Source organism: Neopsephotus bourkii, unplaced genomic scaffold (genome assembly GCF_033783945.1).
Source record: "Neopsephotus bourkii isolate Nb327-2 ecotype Australia unplaced genomic scaffold, CSIRO-AGI_Nbou_v1 NB_52, whole genome shotgun sequence".
NCBI classification, from domain to species: Eukaryota; Metazoa; Chordata; class Aves; order Psittaciformes; family Psittacidae; genus Neopsephotus; species Neopsephotus bourkii.
The window spans coordinates 494,777-517,524 of NW_026900569.1; the positions used below are offsets into that span (position 1 = coordinate 494,777).

Genomic DNA, 22,748 nt, shown 5'->3' on the forward strand with positions numbered 1-22,748 from the left:
TCCTGTTTGCAGATCTCCATGTAATTAATGAAACAAAACCATGCTCATTACTTCAGATCAACAGCACTGCACAAGGCCATCACCCAGAAAGGCTGCTTAGCTGAACAAGCCAAAACGCTCCTCTGAAAAGCTTGTATGTATGTTTCTGTGCTCTGCAGCACTTATTTTAGTGCAAACTAGAACTCTGTACCTTTACACAGGTATTCTTCAATGAAATTCCAATGTACCAAAAGGATGTCCGTCACATCGGTAGCAGTGTGTAGAGAAAAACAACATCATAGACCAATATAAACACGACTTCATTCACCTACCAGCTTTCTCAGGTATTATATGTATGATTTTAAGAGGATTTTACAATGCTGACTTGAAGAAAGTATATATGCTTTCAGATCAAGCAGCGTGTTGGTTGTTCAGCTAAGCCGTAAGCTGTCCAGATTCACAGTTGCATATAGACAAGATCAAGTGTCTCAGGCTCAATAGTCTTGAAATGTGCTACATTTCACAAACACGTGTGTGAAATAAAAGCTACTCGGCCATGGAAATAAGACCCGGGCACTAAAAGCAAGAAACGTCCATTTTAAACGAACCTGGATTAGCTTTAATTTGTACAGTCCAGTTGCAACGAGTCCAGATCAAAACAGCTTCACGCTATTGTGAAATATCATTTCCAGAAATATGAAATCCACCATTAAAGGGGTGGGTTTCCAAAAGAAATCAGCACAAAAGGAGGACCATTAAAATGCCTGCAGTCCTCTGGGCATTTAAAGCACATAACCAAAAAGGTAAGCGAGCAGGCATGGCTGCCCATGAAACCCCACATGAGAATCTTATTTCCAGGGCCAGACTAGGACTGCCCACGGTTGTGTCACCCCAGCTAGACTAGGCACACAGCACACAGCACACTGCAAACCTGCAAAGAAAGAGGCGCTCCGGATCAGGCGGAGCGGACCTTGCTCTGAGAACGCCCGCCTGGGGCTGCAAAGCTGGGAAAGACCTACATGGCAAAACGTAAAATACACAGGGGAGAATGAGGTTAGTAAAGCAGAACGGTCCGGAGGGAGGGGGCCAGGGCAGGGAGAAGAGAGAAGCCAACGTAAATGCAGAGTTTATGCAGGAGAACAGCTCTTACACTTAACAGGAACGTGGATTCACGGATAAGGCTTACAGTGGGGCTATACAGCATTTACAGAACTGAAATAATGGACCCAGCTTTACACTGTCTCCCATACAAGGATGGGGTTTCTCTCCATGGGTGCTTTCTTTGCCCTTTTTTTAAGTTGAGAAATGATTAATTTATGCAGGCTCAAAGCCCAACTGGATCACAAACACGAGATTCATCAGGGAGCACAATGTTTGGTTTAATGGCCACGCTGGTGGGGATGAGGAACAGCGTTGCTGAAGAGGACGGGGAGGAAGGGGGAGAAGGGAGGCGGAAATTCATCTTGGTAGAACCAACAGAAAACTACAGGCTGAAGGAGTTGTTCTGAGGACAGTCAGTGCATCAGCTCAGTGACATGATCGTGTTGAAAACCAGTATTAGCTGTCTCTGCAGTCCACTGTAAAAGTAACACTGGGTTGTAAGTGTACCAGGGGAAAAGCGTGTTTGATGTACACAGGAGAAATGCATGGGTATTTTTCATGAGTTAGCTGCCATTCTCTCTCCTAAATCTGAAGTCTTCTGATTTTGACACGGGCCTGTAGGGACAGGCCAAGGGGAATGGCTTGAACCTGCCCGAGGGGAGACTGAGCTGAGCTCTTAGGCAGAAGCTCTTCCCTGTGAGGGTGCCGAGGCGCTGGCACAGGGTGCCCAGAGAAGCTGTGGCTGCCCCATCCCTGGCAGTGCTCAAGGCCAGGTTGGACACAGGGGCTTGGAGCAAGCTGCTCCAGTGGAAGGGGTCCCTGCCCATGGCAGGGGTTAGAGCTGGAGGAGCTTTAAGGTCCCTTCAACCCAAACCAGTCTAGGGCTCCATAGTTATACAAAATACAAAGGCTGCACCCCAGCAAAGGTCCCCGCCATTCTCTCAGCTCTTCACTCATTAAAGGAAAGGACGTGACCACTGCTTGTTTTAAACCAAGGCATCTAAAAAAAGCAGCTTGTAAATAGTTCCCAACCAAACCACACAGACCCTTCTCCTATCACAGCCTGGTGAGAGCCAGTGAGTCAGGAGCTGCTGAACACAGTGGTCAGTTACAGATTAACTTCTTCACCTGCTTTAACCACGGTTCCCTCTGTGCTGAACCAAGAACTGCAAACACCCATTGTGGAACCGACTGCAATCCTGTGCAGCTCCCTTACAAAGACAGCTCCAGCATCCTCTTCCAGCAGGCAAACTCATCACTTCTCGCTGCACACCCTTGCACCGAGGTGCCAATACCCAGGCAGCTATCCTGCTTGGTGGGCAGGAGTCCTCCTCACCCGAGCTGGGCACAGATGACCCTGTGGCACTGCCTACATCTAAATCATAGTGAGCCCATGCCTAACAGCTGTGTTAGCTGAATTTGAACTCAGATCACATTGGTGATACAGCAAACTTTAGCCAAGTGCAAACCACAGCAAAACCCTGGAAGTTGATGAAGTGAGTTCCTCTCTAATCTTAGATTGGGCACCTCATGCACTGCTGCGCTGTGAAAAACCACAACTGAAGCCTGAAAGGAATACTGGATCTTAAGGAAAAATCTTCAACTTCCCTGACTTAGTAAATTCAGGAAGCATTTAATAAATAGGATTCTTACAACTTTAATTGGCTACCCTTATAAATGGGAATGGTTGTAATGAGGTATACAGCTTTTGAACCCAGAAAGCATTTAAGCCCATGTCAAAGCCAGAAACCCAGGTAGAGTAACTCAGTCATCAAGGTCACTCCTTCCTTCCAAGCCTAGAGAAGTGTGGTTTACAGAGAGCAGTGTTCTGGAAAGCGAATGTCAAAAGCAGCCCCTCATTGCACCTGCTACAAGAGCCATTTGCTTGGGAAGTGAACAGTCTAAACCAAGGGGAAGGGAGAACGCGCTGAAGAACCCCTCAGGCTGCCATACTGGACAACCAAGCACAGGATCTTCTTATCAGCTCTTTTCCAAAGGGAAGACCTAAGACCCCTCTTTCTGTTATCTGATGTTCATGGAGCCTTCACCCACAGCACCTCCACGAAGGCCAAGAACCAGGAGGCTCTTCCAGACTGCTCAGCTTCCATGGTCAGACAGTGAGAGAGAGGAGAGAACAGAAGATGTTGTGCCTGGTCTGATCAGAGCTGCAGCCCAACTGTGCCAGGTTAACTCTGACTGGTACAAAACCCACAGCCACACGTGCTCAGGTGGCCAGAGTACAGGACAGAATGCAAATGATTAACAACATAAACCCATGGAGCTGAGCCAGGCAGAGCCCTTCCTGCCTGATCTGAGATACGCTGCTCAGGAAGTTCTACAGGCTGGTATTTTCCATCTTCTGTAGTTGAACTTAAGTGTATCTCAATATTTCTACTATGTATTTTATACACACATACACAACGGTATGTACTGAACCACTGCCAACTGCTTGAACTGTGCAATCCGTTCTCCTTCAAACCACACCAACACTAATTTCCTCTTATACCTTTAGCTTTTTTTCACTATCTGACTCTATTTAGAAGACTTTCATATTCCAGAACCTATGTTACTCAGTTCAAGATACCAGGAAATCAGATCTGTTTGTAATTACCTATATTCCCAAGAAGTCCATTCATAATCGTACTGTGGTCAGGCTTTAACGTATTGCTGTCTTGGTTAATGAACTCGAGACTGTCCTGCAACCTGTAACACACATAAAACATACAACAGAAACAGTGTTTTGTGTTTCAGTAGAGTATAGTGGTACTTCATTACAGCCTGAGTGGAGCAGACAAGATAAGAACACAGGTTTCCACTAGAAAAAGCTTTCATAGCCTAAGCTACGTTCTCAAGTGGGTCAGTTAATACAGAAAACTAAACCCCGCACCCTCTGAAGCCAGATGGTTTTATAACATCTTTTCTTCATCTTGGACTGAATTCCCTAACCCCAGTGTTCTGTTCTCACCCCTTCTCCTGTGGTGGTTGTAAGTGCTTTTATACAGTATCAAGCTTCACCATATCAGCATTAAAGGAATGGTTCATTCCTTCACTTAAAGCAAACTGAGGTGCAGGCAACTGCAAGGGAAAGGTGAGGACACAAGTGATAGAATGTAAAGGATCAAGGAACAATAAGTTCTTTTCCTACAGAAAGTATCTGGAGGGTCCAAATGAAGTCTTCTGTGTTCTTACATTCATCTGCTCCTGTGCAATAGGTACAAATTGCAATGGACTCACGTATTCAGACTTCCATAAATGCTGCTTCCAGTGCGAGCTGTGAAAACCTTGCTGAGCATGAGCTGAGGAGGTGAGCTAGAGGACAACAAGGAAGATGTCAGTCAGAAACACAGTGCCAAGACAGGCTTTGCTTTCCATTGCACAACCCTGCAAACTTTATGGACCCAAACAGCCTTTTGTGTCAAAAGTAACCACAGAATAACCTTAAAGCAAACCCAGAAATTCCTTTTGCTCTGCACTTGTGGCATTCAGTTCATTACATGGTACACTAAGGAGTAAGTCTTCTGAAAAGAGCAGCAGTAAAACAGCAATCTTACCGGATCTGGTGAATCTTCAATGTGGAGCCCTTGTAGCTCATGGCCACAGAGCCAAACATCATCTCTCCAAGCATGTTAGCATCTGAGGAACACCGAGAACCCTGCAAAATAAGCCCACCAACATCTGGCTTTGAGTATTTTAGAAGCACATTCCTATGAGCAACATACAACTAAGGGAAAGATTCTTTCTTTAAAAGATAGACATGCAAACTATCTTGCTATCCCACTGCTGAACACACTAAATTGACCAGCTCAATAAAGATAATGCCAGCATAGACAGCGATCTTCACGTTGGCAGTGAGCTCAACCACTAAAATCACCAACTAACCTAACCCAGCACAGGGGTGAGAGGAAGCAGATGGCAACTGCGCTGAGTCAGGGGACTAAAATGCTCACGTGTTGATAACACACTTTACTGAACAAGAACCATGAGGCTTAAAGCTTGTGTCTGCTTGACAAGAAGAAACACAAGTTCCCTGAAGCTGTTACAAAGCCTGTGCACTGGAGCCAAGTTGGGGCAGTGCTTTCTCGACACAGACTGATCGATAACTTATCCATGGATGGTATTTTGTATCTGCTGCATCTTTCCCTGGTGCTCCTGTGATGTACCACCAAAGAGTTAGCATGATGCGAGGCTTACGCTGTGCTTCTCGGCTGATGAGAGCTTGTTGTAAGGCATGCTGCTAGGTACAGAGGAGGAACCTCACTGTGCCACATCACAGGCTAGAGCAAATACTGCACACAAAGCCTAGAATTAAAAAGTTACTCAGGGCAATCAACTGGAGACAATTGCTCAACTGACACTCATCTTGTCTGTACACTTTCAATGACTGAGATTACTGCCCCTTTATCCAGGGCTGCTTCATCTCTAAATAGGAACATTAGTGGCGGGTCTCCATTTGTGCCTTGGCCTGGACAATTTAAAGAGCTCAGGCAGTTCATAGGATCATAGAATGAAGAAATGGTTTGTGTTGAAGGGACCTTAAAGCTCCTCCAGCTCCAACCCCTGCCACAGGCAGGGACCCCTTCCACTGGAGCAGCTTGCTCCAAGCCCCTGTGTCCAACCTGGCCTTGAGCACTGCCAGGGATGGGGCAGCCACAGCTTCTCTGGGCACCCTGTGCCAGCGCCTCAGCACCCTCACAGGGAAGAATCTATTCCTAGTATCTAGGAACAGCTTAAAGCCATTCCCCCTCGTCCTGTCGCTACATTCCTTTGTCATCCTTCCAAGAGGTTCCTAAATCCAGTCACAGACATAATCTTCTGTTTGGAAAATGCCAAATGCCGTATCTCCATATCCCTTAACCAAGCTCTGAACTACCAGGATCCTCACCCGGATTCCTACACAGGCTTGGAATATATCTAACTCCTTTGCCTAGCACCAGTGAGCCCAGAGCATGACCAAGGCCAGGGTGTCCACACTGTGTATTCCTACCAGCAGTATGGAGTCCTATGAGAATGACCTCTTGATGTTTCTGCTTACACCAACCCACAGAACAAGGGAGCATGAATCAGCCAAAAGGCAACGCACTTGGAAGACTTCTCAATTTTTAGCTCTTCTCAAGCACTCTCAATTACGATGATGGTGCTTCATCAGACTCCTGCTAACCTCTGAAATCTGCTATCAGCGCAGGAAAGATAGGGGCTGACTTGAAGGAGCAGCCACAGCTATAAAGATGAGGATAAATACGACTGCAAGGTTTGTTAGTGTTCACGTTACAGGGCAAAATCTGATCATGAGCTGGGTCTCAGGGAAATTCCCCTCTTTCCCTCCTGGGATACTGTGCACTGGAGGCAGTACTGGAAAAACAAGACTTCAAAATCAGTCAGGATGAGCCAGCAGCTCCAAGGAAGCATAAGCACAGACATTAATGGCTCTAGGAAATGACAGGTCTGGCAGCATCATGAAATCCTCCAGGAAGAACACTGCAAATTGCTACAGCCAAACGTTACGATGGGTGTTTTTAAACCTGTTGCACATCTCCGATGGAAGGACTCACCCTGAATAAACGTCAAGCTCTTGATGGTTGGTTTTGGCTTCAACTTTCTGCTGTGGTGAGGATCTCATTCTAAAGCTGAAGCAAAAAGCTCTCAGCTAAAGTATTGATTTTCTTTGTCAAGCAATTGAATTAAGAAAAGCAAGTGAAAATCAGCTGCTTTCCAATTCAATTATAGGGGTTCCCCTTTCCTCTGAAAGACAGAGACAAGCAGTGCTAAAGGCAAAGGGTACGATGCACCCATGACCTGTTTCAGTCTGGCATTTCATCTACACTGAATTTTGCCATGCGTAACAGGAGATGCACATGTTTAATACATGTGATATGGAAACAGTGCTACAGCTCAACTCTGTGGGCCTTTAATGCTGTGAAAGAAAGGTCACTCAAGACCAAAGCAGAGCACACTCAACTGAGGAAAGGGGTGAGGTATCAAAAGCTCAAACAAAAAATAGCCAAGGAGCGTGTGGCAAAAAGAGCACAACCTCCAGCACTGACACCCACCAATGCTCCAGGTCAGACTTCCCAGCTCACATAGAAGCTGATCACAAAATACACCCAAAGTGTGTGTTAGTGTGCATTAGCATCTTAAAGGCAGTTCAATTTGCATGATTTGGAAATTACGTTTCTGAATATATTGACACCATTTAATATTCCGCTTGCTGCTTGTATTGTCTTAGCAATAACTAAGTACAGACGGCAATTAAAAGTGCAGAACAAATAGATGTCAAACCATGATCAACAAATGAGAAGGACTTTCAGACAGGCAGGTAACACTGGGGTAACACTCATCTCATATATGTAAGTTATCATGGGCAAGCTTGGAACCACATTCAGCTTCATCTTAATGGATTCTAATCACATTTGTGAGGGATCTGGATAGGACATAATTAAAAATAGGGAAGGCTGGAACAAAGCCCTGTGTTTCAGCTTGCAATGAGAGTTGCTCGTATACAGTCCAAGCATATTTAAACAAGGAAACATAAAGAACTATTTAAAAAGCCCTATAGCATTGCATTATTTGAACTTCCATTTTACAGCTTTTGAAAGCAAACAAACAAAAGGGCCTATAAATACTGCAAGTACATGAAGCATCTTCTGAGGCTTCACACACAGCAGTTAGAAGATGGGGAATGCTGGGCTGAGTGATGTCTGTGCAAACTTACTCCAGCCCTTCTGCACGCATAACACTGACTTTAGGGTGCAGTAAAGAACTGTTGTATTCACAGCTCTCTGCTCCCTCACTGGGAAGCAGGGAAGGAGCAGCAGGTAGTTTACAACAGATACCCACCAAAGCTGGAATCCTCACCACTTTCTGAGCGTGTCACGTAGCCGCGCATCATTTCAGCTCAACTCAGTCAAGTTTTGACTAAGTGAGGAAACAGGGACTTGAAAGGGAAAACTTTCCACAGCCTTAAAATACACCATCATGCCAACCACTGAAGTTAATTCCCTTTAATATCGCTGACCATTGTTTGCACAGAGCCTGCCCAGTAGGAGAAACAATTTCTGGATAGTGGGGGGCATCGTTTTTCTTGGTCAGACAATGCATAAGGGAGGTTATTCTGTGCTGAGAGGAAGCTGCTGACAGAAATGGCTCTTCCTTTCAGAACCGCAGCTAAATGCCCTTCCAGGAAGGGAGGATTGGAAAACAGATCTTCAGCCACCTTAGGAAAGCTGTGGAAAAGAGTGTGATGAGACAGAGAAAACAAGAATACGCAGCTCGCCAAACAGAGCAAGAGCTGTCGTGACAGTGGGAAAGGCAGCACTGAAAGGCTCTTCATTTATATCTATGGAGATTAAGCCATCGGTAGTACTGTACTGCAGAACAGGTTGTGGAGATAGCAGCTTCCCTCAAACACACAATTACTTCATTACAAAGAGTGGAAGAGCTTAGTTCTATTTTAGGGCGGCTTAATATAAAACACTTGTGATCCATGGAAGGAGAGATGACAGAAATATATCCGTGTCAGATGACTCCAGCTACTCTCACGGCCAAAATCTCTTATGTAAAATGTAACTCAAGCACACCGAATCCCTTGTTATAAAGCTGTTACACAGCCTCTCCCTACAGATAGTGCTTTTCTCTGTTATTCCCCTAGTATTTAGCAGTGAATTAAATGAACTACCTCACCTATACCAAGATAAGGTATTTGCGCCAAGTCTCATCGCACCGAACCAGTGTTATCACCCGCGTCACGAGACAGAACAAATGCCCTGGAGAAACCTCTGCTGTTCAAGAGACATCCCGAGAGAACCAGCTGGTTGGTTTTACACTTGTTCAACCCCGAAGCTACCGAACGAAACATTACTGACTCAGAAGCAAAGTCAGATTTTGACTGAAAACTGCTCTCCACTGCCAGCCTCCGATCTCAAGCCCTTTACAACATTCAGTACCTCACCTGACACTGGTATTTGACACAGGTTATGCAAAAAACACAAAGGCAAAAGTGACTCACCTGGTATTTTGGGCATTGCTCTTTTGGATCAGAGAACGAGGAGGATGAATTGATTGAACTGTCCAAGGAAGAAGAGCTGTCTCCTCCGGGCTTCAGCTGGCAGCACTTCCCAAACACTCGCACCTGAGCATCGCTGCAGAGTTTCTGAAACACAATGGATGGGACACGCTAAGATCCACGATCCGAAACCACTGCTTAGCAGCACTGTACCTACCTGTTCAGGTGAGATATTTAACAGCTCAAAGGTTTATGCCCCAGGAAAACAGTTAACAGAGGATTTATCAGTGTCTCTTGCAGCCTGGATGTACAAGAGAAGGCTGATCTGCAAGCCAGGAGCAAACAGGTCACTCCAGCTCCGTTTTCCTAAGTACCCATCCATCTCTAAAGCTTTACAAACTACTTTTTAAGACTCAGGATTAGGAGAAAGGATGGCACCAAAGCATTTAAAGGCAGGATGGCAACAACAGGCTCCAGCTGCCTTCACCTCACTCCCTGTACCCAATGGGGCAGAGGTGACCCAGCGGTGTGATGGGCACAGATCCCGATCAGGAGCAGATCATCATGCACAGGAAAACATGCTGATTAGGAATAATCAAGCAGGAACACCACAGGATTGAAGAGATTCATGTCACAAGGATAACTGAGGAGAAAAGTTTTATACATCTCTCCCTATGTCCCCATGCTATATTAAAGAGTAGCACAGAGGTGACACATTCCTCTTGTTTGCAGCCCAAGGGAATTGTGAGGCTGAAAATGGCTCAAGCTGAACAACACAGTCAGTGTTACAGGGAAGCCAGAGAAGTTTCACAGAGCGATGCAGAAATGGTCCTACGAGTGACTTATGATGGAGATGCAGGCATAAAGCATACTGTAAGAGGGAGTCAGGAGGGCTTGGATGGAGCAGGAACACAGTGGCAGGACCTGTGCCAACTGTGCACACACAGTATTGGCCATCACTGGCACAGGAGATGCTTCACTACTGTTTTCTTCACTGTTTAAAAACATCTATGATTCCCCCTGTGAATCTGGCATCCCAAGGAGAAACAGCACCCGTGTTAGTCAATGCCATTTGAAAAAGCATTAGGCAGCCCTCTTCACCTAAAGATCTCAGTGTATTTAACATGTACTCATTACACTTCAACACACCCACGTTAAGGTTGGAGTTACTTCCATTTGCCAGTGGGCAGCACCAGGAGACAGAAATAGTCTACACTGCTCTAAATTAGACACTAACTCTGCCCTAAAACTTTCTTAATTAACATGATATTAGGCAGAAGCTCTTCCCTGTGAGGGTGCTGAGGCGCTGGCACAGGGTGCCCAGAGAAGCTGTGGCAGCCCCATCCCTGGCAGTGCTCAAGGCCAGGTTGGACACAGGGGCTTGGAGCAAGCTGCTCCAGTGGAAGGGGTCCCTGCCCGTGGCAGGGGTTGGAGCTGGAGGAGCTTTAAGGTCCCTTCAACCCAAACCAGGCTGGGATCCTATTAACATTCCCTGTACAATCACCAAACTAGAAGAGCAAGTTGGAAGCAATCCCTATGGGAAGCAAGGTTCAAGGGACCAATGGAAATACAGCAGTGCTGTTACATAGCACAGCTTCACCTCTGGCCCCACAGGTCCACAACACAAACTCCCCCCTTCATTCAGGAACATGAGTAGTCTCAGTCTTGAACAGCTATGAAAAAGGCACAAAGAGGAGTGTGGAATAAAGGCACAGGGTAGTAACTTCATGACTCTGCTTGTTAACCAGCAACAAAAAGACAACTGCTGGACTGCTGCAGAGGGGTTTCGATGAGGGAGAAGATGGGAATCCCATGCCTCTGCCCTGGGCTGTGCAGACTCCTTACTTAGGGACAACTGACTTCTACTCAGCCTTAACTGGGGGTGAGAAACGTGTCAGGCAGGGATGAGCGAGCTCCACGCAGCATTCTGCAGTGCAGCTCCCAAGACAGAGCTGTAGCCATGGAAAGAAAGCCTTAGGGAAAAATGTGCAGACAAACCCGTAACCCTGCGCAGAGGGGAAGGAAGCATTGAGCAGCCCTGTGCTTCCCTGGCATGTACAGCCCCCCCCTGCAGCATCCTCTCCTTACGACATCGCTGTATTCATGCAATATGGAGATGTGCTAATGGCTCGAGCACAGTGCACAATGGCTGGAACATGTGAATGATCATCATATGACTTCAGCAGGAACTCGTGAACTCGAACTGCATTTTATCTCTGACACAAACAACAATGTCCCAGGCTAGGCAGGCATCATGTGATAAAACCACATCAAATCCACAGGGTTACAGCAGCTTTTGCAGGCAAACCACCGCTCGGCTTGCATTTTCCATCAGATGTTGAAAGTTCCTTCTCAAAAGGCACAATTCTAACTGAGCTTCCTGGGGGCTGGAAAGCCACAAATGCGTTCCTACAGGTGGAACAAACCCTCTGTGCATTAAAACCACACAGGCTATGTTTGCAAATTGCTTACTTTTAAATCATTTCTTCTCAGTATCACTCTGCGTTTCACTGCACAGCAACTTTCCTTATGTCCATTGGGGAGTCTGGTATCTTGAAGTAATAGCTGCCTGATTTAAATAGCAAACCAGGAAAACGGCTGCTGGGCCTCTGCAATGGGGTTTAATGAAGCAAGACTCCTGCAAGGAGCCTGTAAATGAGGCCGGGATCTTTCAGACACCCCTTTCCAGACCTTTTTGACCACTGAATCCCCCTTAAAATGCAGCTCAGGGATAAGTTTTGGTGTTTGCTCTTTTACAACTTCGCATGTCCCTGCCCATGGCAGGGGGGTTGGAACTTGATGATCTTAAGGTCCTTTCCAACCCAAACTACTCTATGATTCTATGATTCTATGTGCTTAAGACCAACCTGCTGGACAAGGAGATCAAGTACCCGCAGTGCCCCTCTCTGCAGTTTGAGACTCCAAATGTCAGTGAAACCCTAGCCCCTACCAAGCTCCAGATATCCTGCATCAAAGCAGTGGGATTACTCACATTCCAATATAATATTCCACAGATATTCAAGCCAGGTTCCCAGAAATACAAAGATAACTTAAATCATTAAGAGCTGCCCAAGGGAATGTTCGGGAGCTGTGGATTTTCCTCCCCAACACCGTTGCGACAGATGAGATCCCGAGGCAAAGCGCTGCCGGAGCCCTCCGGAACGCTCCCGTGTGCTGGAAGCACAACATCTGCTGGAAGGATGCCGCGGGCAGCTGCTGCTCCTGGCTCCGCGCTGCTGTCCCCGCTGCGGTCACGCTCCGTGCTCCTTCCCTGCCAGCTCGCTGCGGATTCTGCCCAGCTCCAAAGGCTTCCTGGCAATCACAGCTCTTACATTAGAGGTCATCATCTGCGGGAAGCCATGGGGACCTCTCAGGTAGAACTGCAGGTAACCCAGTCTTTATAGCAGGACAGGGTACAAAGGAGTTTCCTTCTGCAGTGCTGCTGCTGGAGCCTGTTCTCCACCTCTTATCAGCAAAGACTTGTAACTCTTTGCCACGAGGTCTATAAATTCCTCCGTGAGTGGAAAGAACGTGCCCAGGAAGAGGAGTTTCTGCTGGGCAAGTTTGCTTCGGGGATAAGAAGAAAGTTGAAAGGAGCCTGGTGTGTTGAACTAAATCCAGGCTGTGCGCATGAGGGCTGTGAGTGGCAGAAGGGAAGAGAAATGCCATCATATGCTTTACTCTTTGCCTCCTCTTCTGCAACAGCAGGTGCTCAAATACCACTGTGGTGGCAGTGACAGAGGGATCTGTACCTCCAAGCAAAGCTGACACTCTCTGCCCCTCATTTCTAGAGCAGGGTTTTCAGCAAAGCTGGGAAAATATTCCAGACTAGATAAATGGACTCTTCTGCTCTATTAATACGCGTTGGTCTGGATTTGTCATTGAATGTATGCATCCACCTAGGACATGAGAGTAACCCAACAGGAATTCACTCCTTCCCTCCAAGTGCTGCTGTAAAAATCCAGGTTCCTTCCTAAAATGCAACTGTCAAGCGCTGCATTCTCCCTTTATTTCCAGAGTTGTCAAGTTCCTCTGTTACTGAAAGGTCAGTGGATGGAGTGAAGACAACTGACAGTTGGATGAAGCCTTGGGTGCCATGGTTTAGTGTGAGGTGTCCCTGCCCATGGCAGGGGGGTTGGAAATGGATCTTAAGGTCCTTTCCAACCCTAACTGTTCTATGCTTCCATGACACCCCCCCACTCCACCAGTAACCCTCCATTCCTGCTTAGAACCCTGTTGACCGAGAGATAGAGAGACTGGAGTCTCATTTCACACAGCTCACCTAAAAGCCAAGGGCTCGCTATCCAGTTACTGATCCCTCAAAGCAATTTGCTGTCCAACACGTATCCAGCGCTCCAGTATATCGGAGCACGTGGCTAATCCTGGCTTCTTTAAACCAGCATTCCATTTCTCTGCTTTGGGATGAATATGGCATTTGGAGTGAAAGAAACGGTGGCGGCAGGAGATGAAGTGTCATACAGCCTTTCAGGTACGTTATCCCAATGATGAAGACAACTTGGTTATCTGGCAAAAGCGAACTTTTCACTCCCCAATCCACATCCACCTCTACATCTCACATTCTGCACCCCAGGACACTCCTTCTCTTTCGTTTCTTCCAGGAAACAAGACAAACCCTCCTGAAAATCCGCTTCTGCCTCCGGGTCCTGGGAACAAATCACTGCCCTTCTCCAAGTCCTTGTTTTTCCCCCTTCCCAGGGAAACCACCTGAAGCCTAGATCCCTGCTCAGCACATGCTTAGCGCTTGCTTTCTTTCTTCCCTCCTCCTCATGGTCCCTTCACATCCTGTCTTCCTCTCTGGACTCCCTGCTTTCCTCCAGGCTGACCTTTAGACTGAGAGAACCTTTCAGCTGCTTACACATCCATCAGCACCCCTCTCGAGTCAAACCCCAAAAGGTAACCTCTGTCCTGTCATGTGTCACCAGTGGACCACAGAAAAGGAGCAGTTACATGGGATTGCTGACCCCATCCCTGGACTCATTCAGCCTGCTCCAAGGAAAGCCCTAAAACACCATTCCCCTTCCCAGTTTCTTCCTTGATTTACTTCCACTTCTCCCTCACGGCACCTCCAGTTCTTTGGCATCTTTATCCCACCCAATTTCCAGCCCTTGGAGGAAAACTCATACTTCAGCTTGCCTTTGCCCACGGTGAGGTAACTCCTGTGCCACACAACAGCACAGTGAGGCACAAGAGAGGCGCTGTGTGAGGCTGGTGTGAAGGCGGCGTCAAGGTTGAGAAGCCAAGCACGGGGATCAGGAAAGGCAGAGGCGAGCTGAGAGCTCAGCACCAGCCAGCACCTGGCCCCTGCACCTTGAAAAGGGAAAGGAGCTGCTTGTTGTGCTTGGTCTGAAATCCAAACCAGGCTGGGAATCTGGGCCTGAGGAGCTTATGTGTGCTCACACACGGCTCCTGGCTTGGGAGCCCCATGGGATGGATGGATGTGTGTGTGCGGAACCTCGCGCAGTCAGCGGGGAGAGAACTGTGGGAGGAGAGGAGCAGACAAGCACTGGAATGCGTCTGCCAGCAGAAACCAGTGACTGTCACCTGCAAATCAAGTAACACAGCCCCATTGGAAATGAGACACTCACTAGTAATGAAGGACAAGCTCTGAGGCAACTCCGTAGATGAGGCAGTGGATCAATCCCATGAAGCTTGCCTGTCAAGTACTTTGATACCCCAAAACCTGTGGGAACCTGTGGACTAAGGCTATTTAGTAAAGGCATCAGTAATCCCAGCCTGGTTCGTGTTGGAAGGGACCTTAAAGCTCCTCCAGCTCCAACCCCTGCCACAGGCAGGGACCCCTTCCACTGGAGCAGCTTGCTCCAAGCCCCTGTGTCCAACCTGGCCTTGAGCACTGCCAGGGATGGGGCAGCCACAGCGTCTCTGGGCACCCTGTGCCAGCGCCTCAGCACCCTCACAGGGAAGAGCTTCTGCCTAAGAGCTCAGCTCAGTCTCCCCTCTGGCAGTTAAAGCCATTCCCCTTGGCCTGTCCCTACAGGCCCTTGTCCAAAGCCCCTCTTCAGGTTTCCTGTAGCCCCTTTAGGCACTGGAGTACTCAACGTGCAAATGCCTGTCCTGATGCATTTCCTCACTTCCTAGTGTCACAGGGCTGGAAAGGGCAGCCACTCTCTTCTGTGATGCTCTACCAAGACCCAGGGGAACTGCCCCATTTCCTGATGCTCATGACACAGCAGCCTTCCAGCTCCACTTACAGAGCCCAGGATCAATATCCCATCCTCTGGAAAGCCGGGAAGAACCTCTCCTGCTCAGCACCAAAAAAGGCATAGGAGGCACAAAGGGGGATCTCTCTGCCTCCCCCACGCCAAGCACCCACAGCTGCCCGCAGCGGATCCGCGCCCGGCCTCGGTGGGAACGCCTGGCACTGCCTTTGGCCAACATTCCCGGAGCCTCCCGGCTGCTGCTGCGCTCCGCTCGCCAAGTTTAACTCTAGCAAGAACAGGGGAAAGCATCACTTCTGTGCAACCAACATGCTCCAGTGGCCATACTGCACACCCCCAGCTGCCTTCTGTTGTGCCACTGTGCAGCACCCTCCCAACATGCTGGTGTACCGAGTATTTGGCTTTATTGAAGCACTAAGAGCCTGAAACTCCAATGAAAACACAAAATCCTGATTTGTGTTATAGTCTCATTTCCCTCACGGATCACATGAGCCCAGTAATGCTTTAATAATTAGAGCCCAGGTTGGTGTGAGCACACACTCTGCAGTTTTCACTCATCAAGAAGCCAGAGCCTACCTTTCTATATCCTGAAGCATCTGTGTCTGGAAAAGTTTGCTCCGATGCTCCTTGAATTTTATTACCATCCCTTCCTTTATAGAATCCAAATAGCGAGCCATGTTCAACCCTGGTCCATGACTCTCAACATAGATTAGAGATATAAAATAGAACAAAGTGTATCTCACCTTGCTGCAGGCCTACGACTCTTGAATTGTAATTGCTTTCACATCTCATGAGCAACTGAAAATGGGAACTGAAGAGCACAGCAATGTAAAGGAAACTGAAACCCTCCCAGTTCTCTGCATTAGTGATCAGACTTCAGCCAGCACAGCCTGGACACTGCCAGGCACTCCTGCAAACCTCCCCTCAGTGTTATCTGTAAATCCAGAGGTATAAATCACACTAGAAAATGGGGCAGGGAAGGAGTGATGCAGAAAGCGCTGGCTTTGGTGGGGTGCTGCACAGATACCCTTTCAGAAGGGAGAGTGCCCAGCCCACACACGTCTGGCTGCAAAAGGGCAAGAGTGCCTTGGAATGTGCTTGGAGCCAAGATGTGGCTTTGTACAGGCAGGGTGTGCCTTTGGTAAGGAAAATCATGATAAAGAGCGAGGAAAATCAACAACGCAATGCCTTGGCCTTGGTCAGAGCCTGCTGTGGACTGCACGTGCCTGCACTGAGCTGAGCTGAGCCCCTTCTGCACAGTTTTACCTGCATAAGGCTTCTGCTACTGCAAAGCTTTGTTCTACAGGGAAAGCTTTGCCTGGCATGATGTTCTCTAAGTGCTCTGTAAGGCAGGTATCATGGCAAGCAAAGGCTGCAAGAGATGCAAAGTCTCCTAATACACAAAAAAGAAAGAAACATATCAAGTTACTAGAGATGAGTACTGGGCACATCAACACCCTGGGAACAGCGTTCCTCCACCAATCTCACATATTCATTTCACAGAGATGGGGAATACAGCTAGTTCCCTCCCTTTCAGCAAAGAAAAAGGAGAGATTCATAAGGAACTGTATTAGCTTCATTATCAGCCTTTTATTCTGTTGCTGTTGAGCTGCCACAGCCATCAACCTTCCTGAAATAAGTCAAAGCAATGAAGTTTGCAAGTTCACTGTGCATGTACAGATAGGCTTTCAAGCAATCAGCTCAAATATGGCAAGAGGATTTATACTGTACACTGCCTTTGTTACTAATGAAGTAGCACTTTGCAATTAATGAAGTAATAGTAATAAGCACAGACAACAATTCATGCCAATAAACCACTTCAAAAGATACCTTGTCCTTAAAAAAATCTTTTCCTGGCAAGAAGCCCTGGAAGAACAGGAACTTCTAACCTATGAAACCATTCTACCAAGTTAAAATGAGAAAGAAAGATGAATTTTGTTCAACATTTGTGAAACTTGATTTACATCATCAGTTCTCAGAAAGTCCTAGGACACAGGGGTCTTGATTCATGGCTGTAGAAGCACTCTAGTAAGTGATGGAGGAGCCTAGAAGTTAGTGCCCAATGAGACACAAAGTGACTCCGAGAGGTTAGGATGTGCAGAAACAGGATATAGGGAGCACTTGGGATGAGCAGCATCAGACTGGCAGCACTCAGCAACAGGCTGGAAGAGTTCACAAAGCTGGATGAAGAATCTTCTGGCTGTATTCCAGTACCCAACACGAAACCCAGGGCTTGGGGTAATGTTATTTTGTGTACTCCTGCTTGCAGGATGGAGTAGGTGCTATCAGTAAAAGCAGCTGGGATCATGAATTTCAGTTTCCACAGTGCTTTCTGCGTGCAGAGCTTAAAATGGTTTGTGAATGTTTTTAGGGATGGTGAAAAGGAAGTTCAAAGCTGTCCAACCTCACACAAGCACTTACAATAGCGCTGTGGGTAGAAATTAATCCTCTGGCCAGAGCCCTTAGAAGGAAGTATCCTCATCTGACTGCACCCATCACAGTCTCAATTAACAGATTACCATGCAGGCCATGCCAAAAGGAAAAGCAGAGGAAAAGCTTTCAAGTAACTTTGTGGGAAAAACTGTCAGCAAAGCACAGAAACCCCAGTTGGTGAGAGCTGCCCAAACAGGACAATGAGGACACAGCACAGGATTAAGAATGCAGACCCCATCATGGCATAAAAGCACACCCATAAACACCAGTTTATGCCCCACCTCAGCCCCTAGCACTGCCTGCTGCATCCCCAGGAAGGAATCCTTCCCTCTGCAGGAGCAGAAAGTAGATGAGCCCGGGAAGGAAGAGATCACTACAGTATTTAAAGCTGTGAAGAGTGAAATCACTGAAGCCTGAATAATTTGCAACAGGCATTTAAATATAGCTCTGCATATAACCGATGTTTAAATGCTGATGTGAATCGAACAGAACCTTTGTGATTTAGCAACCTTAAAAGCATACAGACCATAGCCATGTAAGTCAGTCAAATACTCACCGAGACCGAAACATCCTCTATTTTCCTTTTAGCGCTGGAGTCAAACAAGACATTGCGTCCTCTCCTCTCGCAGTCCTGGTACACGATCAGGCGGATCTGACTTGGGTCAAACTCCGGCAAAGGCCAGCTTTGGTTGAAAAAATACAAGAACAAAAGGATCAATTACCACCACTCTTCACTGCACTGCTCTTTCTGCATTATCTGTATATACAAAGCATGAAGTTGAGCAAATGCAATGCCATTTCATCACACCCTTTCATCCTGTAGCCAGAATCATTTCTGGCATAAACGGTATCAATCCACTAAAACATACACAATGACTTGTGCAGCATTACCAGTCCTTGGACTCTGTTTTGTGATAGCGAATGTTTTCTTCAAGTTCCAGCTTTTTGAAATCAAAGTCAGGGGAAAACTCAGCTTTTGTGTTCAAAGACAAAAAACCAACAACCAGAACCCACAGGTCCCTCATCAGTGCAAGCACTAGCTTGAAAACACTCACAATTCAAAAGCAGAAAGGTCTATATGCACAGTGGCCTCTCCCTTACTGAGTCTCTGTGTTTGCAGCCATGGGTTGGCAAAGCACTGAACTCCACAGCTGAAAAGATGCAAAATACCTTTCCACCCTTCTTTGGGTTTCACGCTGTAGTAACATACACGTATAGAACTAACCGGAGTATTATAAACTAGAACATTCAGACTAATTCATATGCTCTGATGCTGGGAAGCCAAGCACCACATGTAGCTTGGTCCTGACTATATTCAGGTCCTCACTGCACTCAGAAATAATCTCTTCTAACACACCTATTCCCAACTGGTTTTGTAGGGAGGAAAGGAGCTTCCTGAGCCTCTGTCTTTCCCCAGTGCCTCTGACTCCAGAGGAGCTTGGCAAAGGGAGCACTTGCAGGGCTCAGTCTTGAACACCAACTGTATAACCTTGTCATCACATTCAACTTCCATTTTAAAACGCTGGCCATCACAGCCCAGCAATTCCTGTTGCCCATGGGCTTGGGAATCCATTTTCACTGGTACCTTCTCAGGTCTTGGAAACAAGATGCCCGCTCTATCCATGAAACCAGAGGGAATCACCTTTCAGCTAGTTACAAGCCATTTCCTAGATCAAGTGAAATTCTATCTTCCTCATCCTTGGCTTTTAGGCGAGCTGCATTAGCATGAAAGCCCAAGAAGTGAGAAACGAGGTGCTGGAACTTTCCAGCCGTTAATGAAGGGCACAGGCTCCCTGTTTACAAGCTGTACCTCTATTGCAGCAGAAAGCCATTCGTAGGAGATAATATGGATTAAAGTAAACCTGGCACAGCAGACTTCAAGATTATGGTGTGCTTTCCTCTGTCCCTCATTAGCCAACCAAAAGGTTTCCTTCTCTGCACACATGCTCTATGTGATCAGGATGTGAACAACGATTTGTAACCCAACAACTCCTATAACAGGTTGCAGCATCAATCTGATCACCAAAGCTGTGGTTGCCCATCTGAAGTTTTTAAGACTCTCCAACAGGCTTTACACCTACTGTGGTCCCAGGGAGGTGAAACTAAGCACCAAGACATACAGTTACTTGCTCTCTTGAGAGAGGAAATCCATTTCCTAATCTGCTCACCCCCACCATTTAGCAACAGGGGAGAAAAACAGAAGCTGAAGAGAAGAGAGTGAGCAACAAATGGCAAAAGCAGCTTATTACAAAAGGAAAAGCTTGAGCAACTTGAAGCTGAAGCAATGTGATGTGTAGATTTAGGGGCAAAGGCTATGCACCCTCTCTAGGTACCTAACACCAAGCATCACCCACAGAGGGACGTGCCCACCGCAAGCCAAGCAAGTCTGCCCCTTAAATCAAGCACAGAGACAAACACAGAGCAGAGCTTACAGCTACCGGGGGCTCTGCTCATGGGCCCCATCGTGCATGTCAGAAAATGTGAGACAACAAAACCCATGTTGTCTGATGTGTATTTGAGTGTGGTCAACTCAAAAGCACTACAGCCTGCCTTCAGCTAGGGGTGAGGAGGCGAGAGGACTGCTGGATCAGCTGGCTTCCTGGAGGAACCATCTCCATATAGTTAAATGAACTCCATGGAAGTCTGGAAACTCGTCTGGTTTCCAGACAGACCACTGTGGTTCCTATAAAGAAACGCTATGTGACAATAACAACGAATTCCTTGCCAAAAAGGTGCTATCGCTTGCTCCACCCTTGCAACGCATTTCATTCTCCTCCACACTAAGACAAAAGCATCTCTTCCATTACCTAGTGCTTCTGATATTTGACTTTGAAATTACTGGCAAAGAAGGGCAGTAGCTGTTCCAGATCTTAGGGAAGTCTACTTATAAAAAGCTCCAAGAGCAGATTACACACTAAGAGGAGAGAAAGCTAAATATAAAACTCTTGCTGTATTCGGAAACATACTGGATCAAGGTAACAAGAGCTTGTTTACTTCTCAGCTTCTTCACATGACATTTTAACTTTCTCTAGACGAGCTTTTAGGAGATATTACCCCTCGTAATTTGTGCTAATTCCAGGGAAGCGTTATCTCTGTTACATAATGGGGTCCTTAAGCACATTTCAGCCTCGCAGAAACATTCCCTGGCAATAGCGGGCCACTTCCCAAACCCAGAGAAACTTGACGAGAGCTGGGGGAAAGTTCATTTAGACAGACAGCAAACAAAGGCAGGCTGGCACCTCCAACCCAGCCCCACCAGGAGGAAGCAGGACACTGAGCTGCTTTGCTTTTGTTGCTAGCGGCTTTGGAATACCGCTAAACATGATACCTGGATAGACTATCCCTGGAAACGTACAAATTCCTGCGTGCAATACACAGGGCATGTTCTCAAAACAAACAGACCAGGGCAATACTCCAGCACCGATGAAAACTGACCTAGATCTACTGCAGAGAATTAGTTCTGTTTATAAATGGAAACCAACTTTGACATTTAACTGATGTTTTCCTGAGATCCTCATAGGAAAAGCAGGAGATGCAGAATCAGATGTTCCAGCAATGTTAATGCAAGGCGAGTCTCCATCTCCTGCATTAAGTGACAGCTCTCCTGTGTGACCTATCTACCACTCTTTGGTATTCCTTTGAAACTGATGGAAGAAAACACAGAAACGAACAGTGAACAAACAAACATAAAAGCCATCACTGAGAAAAGCCCAACAGCCCTTTCACCAGGGGAAGCAACTGGGAAGTTAGTGCTGCAAGCTCATGCGTTGAGCAAGAGCAGAACCAGTGAGCAGGACAGCAGCCCTGTGGAGATCTCCACTACACAAACAGTGGCTCTTCAATGAGATGTTCAGAAACATCCATATGAATGAATGGGGTGGAAATCCATTGATATATAAATGCTGGGTGGGATGTTTCGGAAGCAAATCCTGTACAAGCAGATGTCACTCAATGACAGCCTAGTTGAGGTCAGAGGAGACCTCTGGAAGTCATCCTGTCCAATCCCCCCCGCCACAGATGCTAAGTACAAAACACAAAAGGAATGGAATTCTTTGGGACAGAAAGGCAAACCTTCATGTGAATAATGATGAAATGACCAGAAACTCATAATAAAGAAATCAAGGCCTGGAAAATGGTATTTTTATGCATGTTCACACTTAAGTACTACTATTGTTCAGCTCTTTTATTTCATCCGTTTTGTTTTCCTGCCTTTTTTTACCTTCAACCACTAGGAATATTATCTGTAGCTTACATTTACAGCTCCATTCCATGCTTCCTGACACCTGCACTGCGAGTTTCAGGGCAATCCAGAGCTCCAAATGCTCTCCGAGGACAGACTTTTCTCACATATCTAATTCCTGGAGTTCATTACTCCCATAGACTCTCCTCAGCAAGAGGCAACCGAACGGCTTTAAATTGCTATTACTACACTGTGTGCAAGTTGCAACAGATGAAACAACAAACACAAATCCTTCATTACCACTCCACCAATTAAAACATGAGATTTGCCCCTGTAATTGAAAGCAAACACATTCCTTCCTCCTTGTTGTCACTGCAACATGAGCAGCACTTCATTACCTTCACGGTTTAGCTCAATGCTATTTTCCCCCCTGCCTGAGACTCCTTGTAAAACTATTTCATATTAACACAGCTTAGATAGTATCCGATTGCCTTTTAATTATTAACAAGCATTTTAGAAGTCTTAAAGAGAAGCACTTGCAGCAGACTGATCATGGTATTCAGCAGGTAGTCCTAAAAGAGTTGGCTAAAAAGTAAAGCTGCTCAAAGCCAGCCTGTGACTAACCATTGAAGAAGTAAGTTGAAACTATCAAACTATTGTTTTCCTACATCATGTTACCCATAGTTATAAAAGTTGCCTGGTGATGAATCACTTGGAACTATTTTTAAAAGCATCTACGCAAATGATATTTATAGGTTATGCCAGCTTATCTGTTCTGCGTGGTTTTCGTGTTAACACCTTGGTAAAAGGCTGCCAGGAACAGCCAGGGCAGAGCAGGTCTACCCTGCTCCATGCCTGC

At 46.6% G+C, this 22,748-nt stretch overlaps 1 protein-coding gene across 3 annotated transcripts in view; it reads right to left on the minus strand.

Moving 5' to 3' along the window:
- Positions 1-22,748, minus strand: part of FNIP1 (folliculin interacting protein 1) — a 66,799-nt gene that overhangs the window by 20,332 nt on the left and 23,719 nt on the right. For 2 of the 3 annotated variants that reach the window (XM_061347915.1, XM_061347923.1), the window contains exons 2-7: positions 18,266-18,392; positions 9,083-9,226; positions 4,632-4,732; positions 4,315-4,389; positions 3,692-3,783; positions 911-994 (exon numbers count right to left, since the gene is read on the minus strand). In XM_061347915.1, coding sequence (XP_061203899.1) covers positions 911-994; positions 3,692-3,783; positions 4,315-4,389; positions 4,632-4,732; positions 9,083-9,226; positions 18,266-18,392 — 623 coding nt within the window. The remainder of the gene's footprint in view (positions 1-910; positions 995-3,691; positions 3,784-4,314; positions 4,390-4,631; positions 4,733-9,082; positions 9,227-18,265; positions 18,393-22,748) is intronic. The other variant, XM_061347931.1, reaches the window with a different exon arrangement.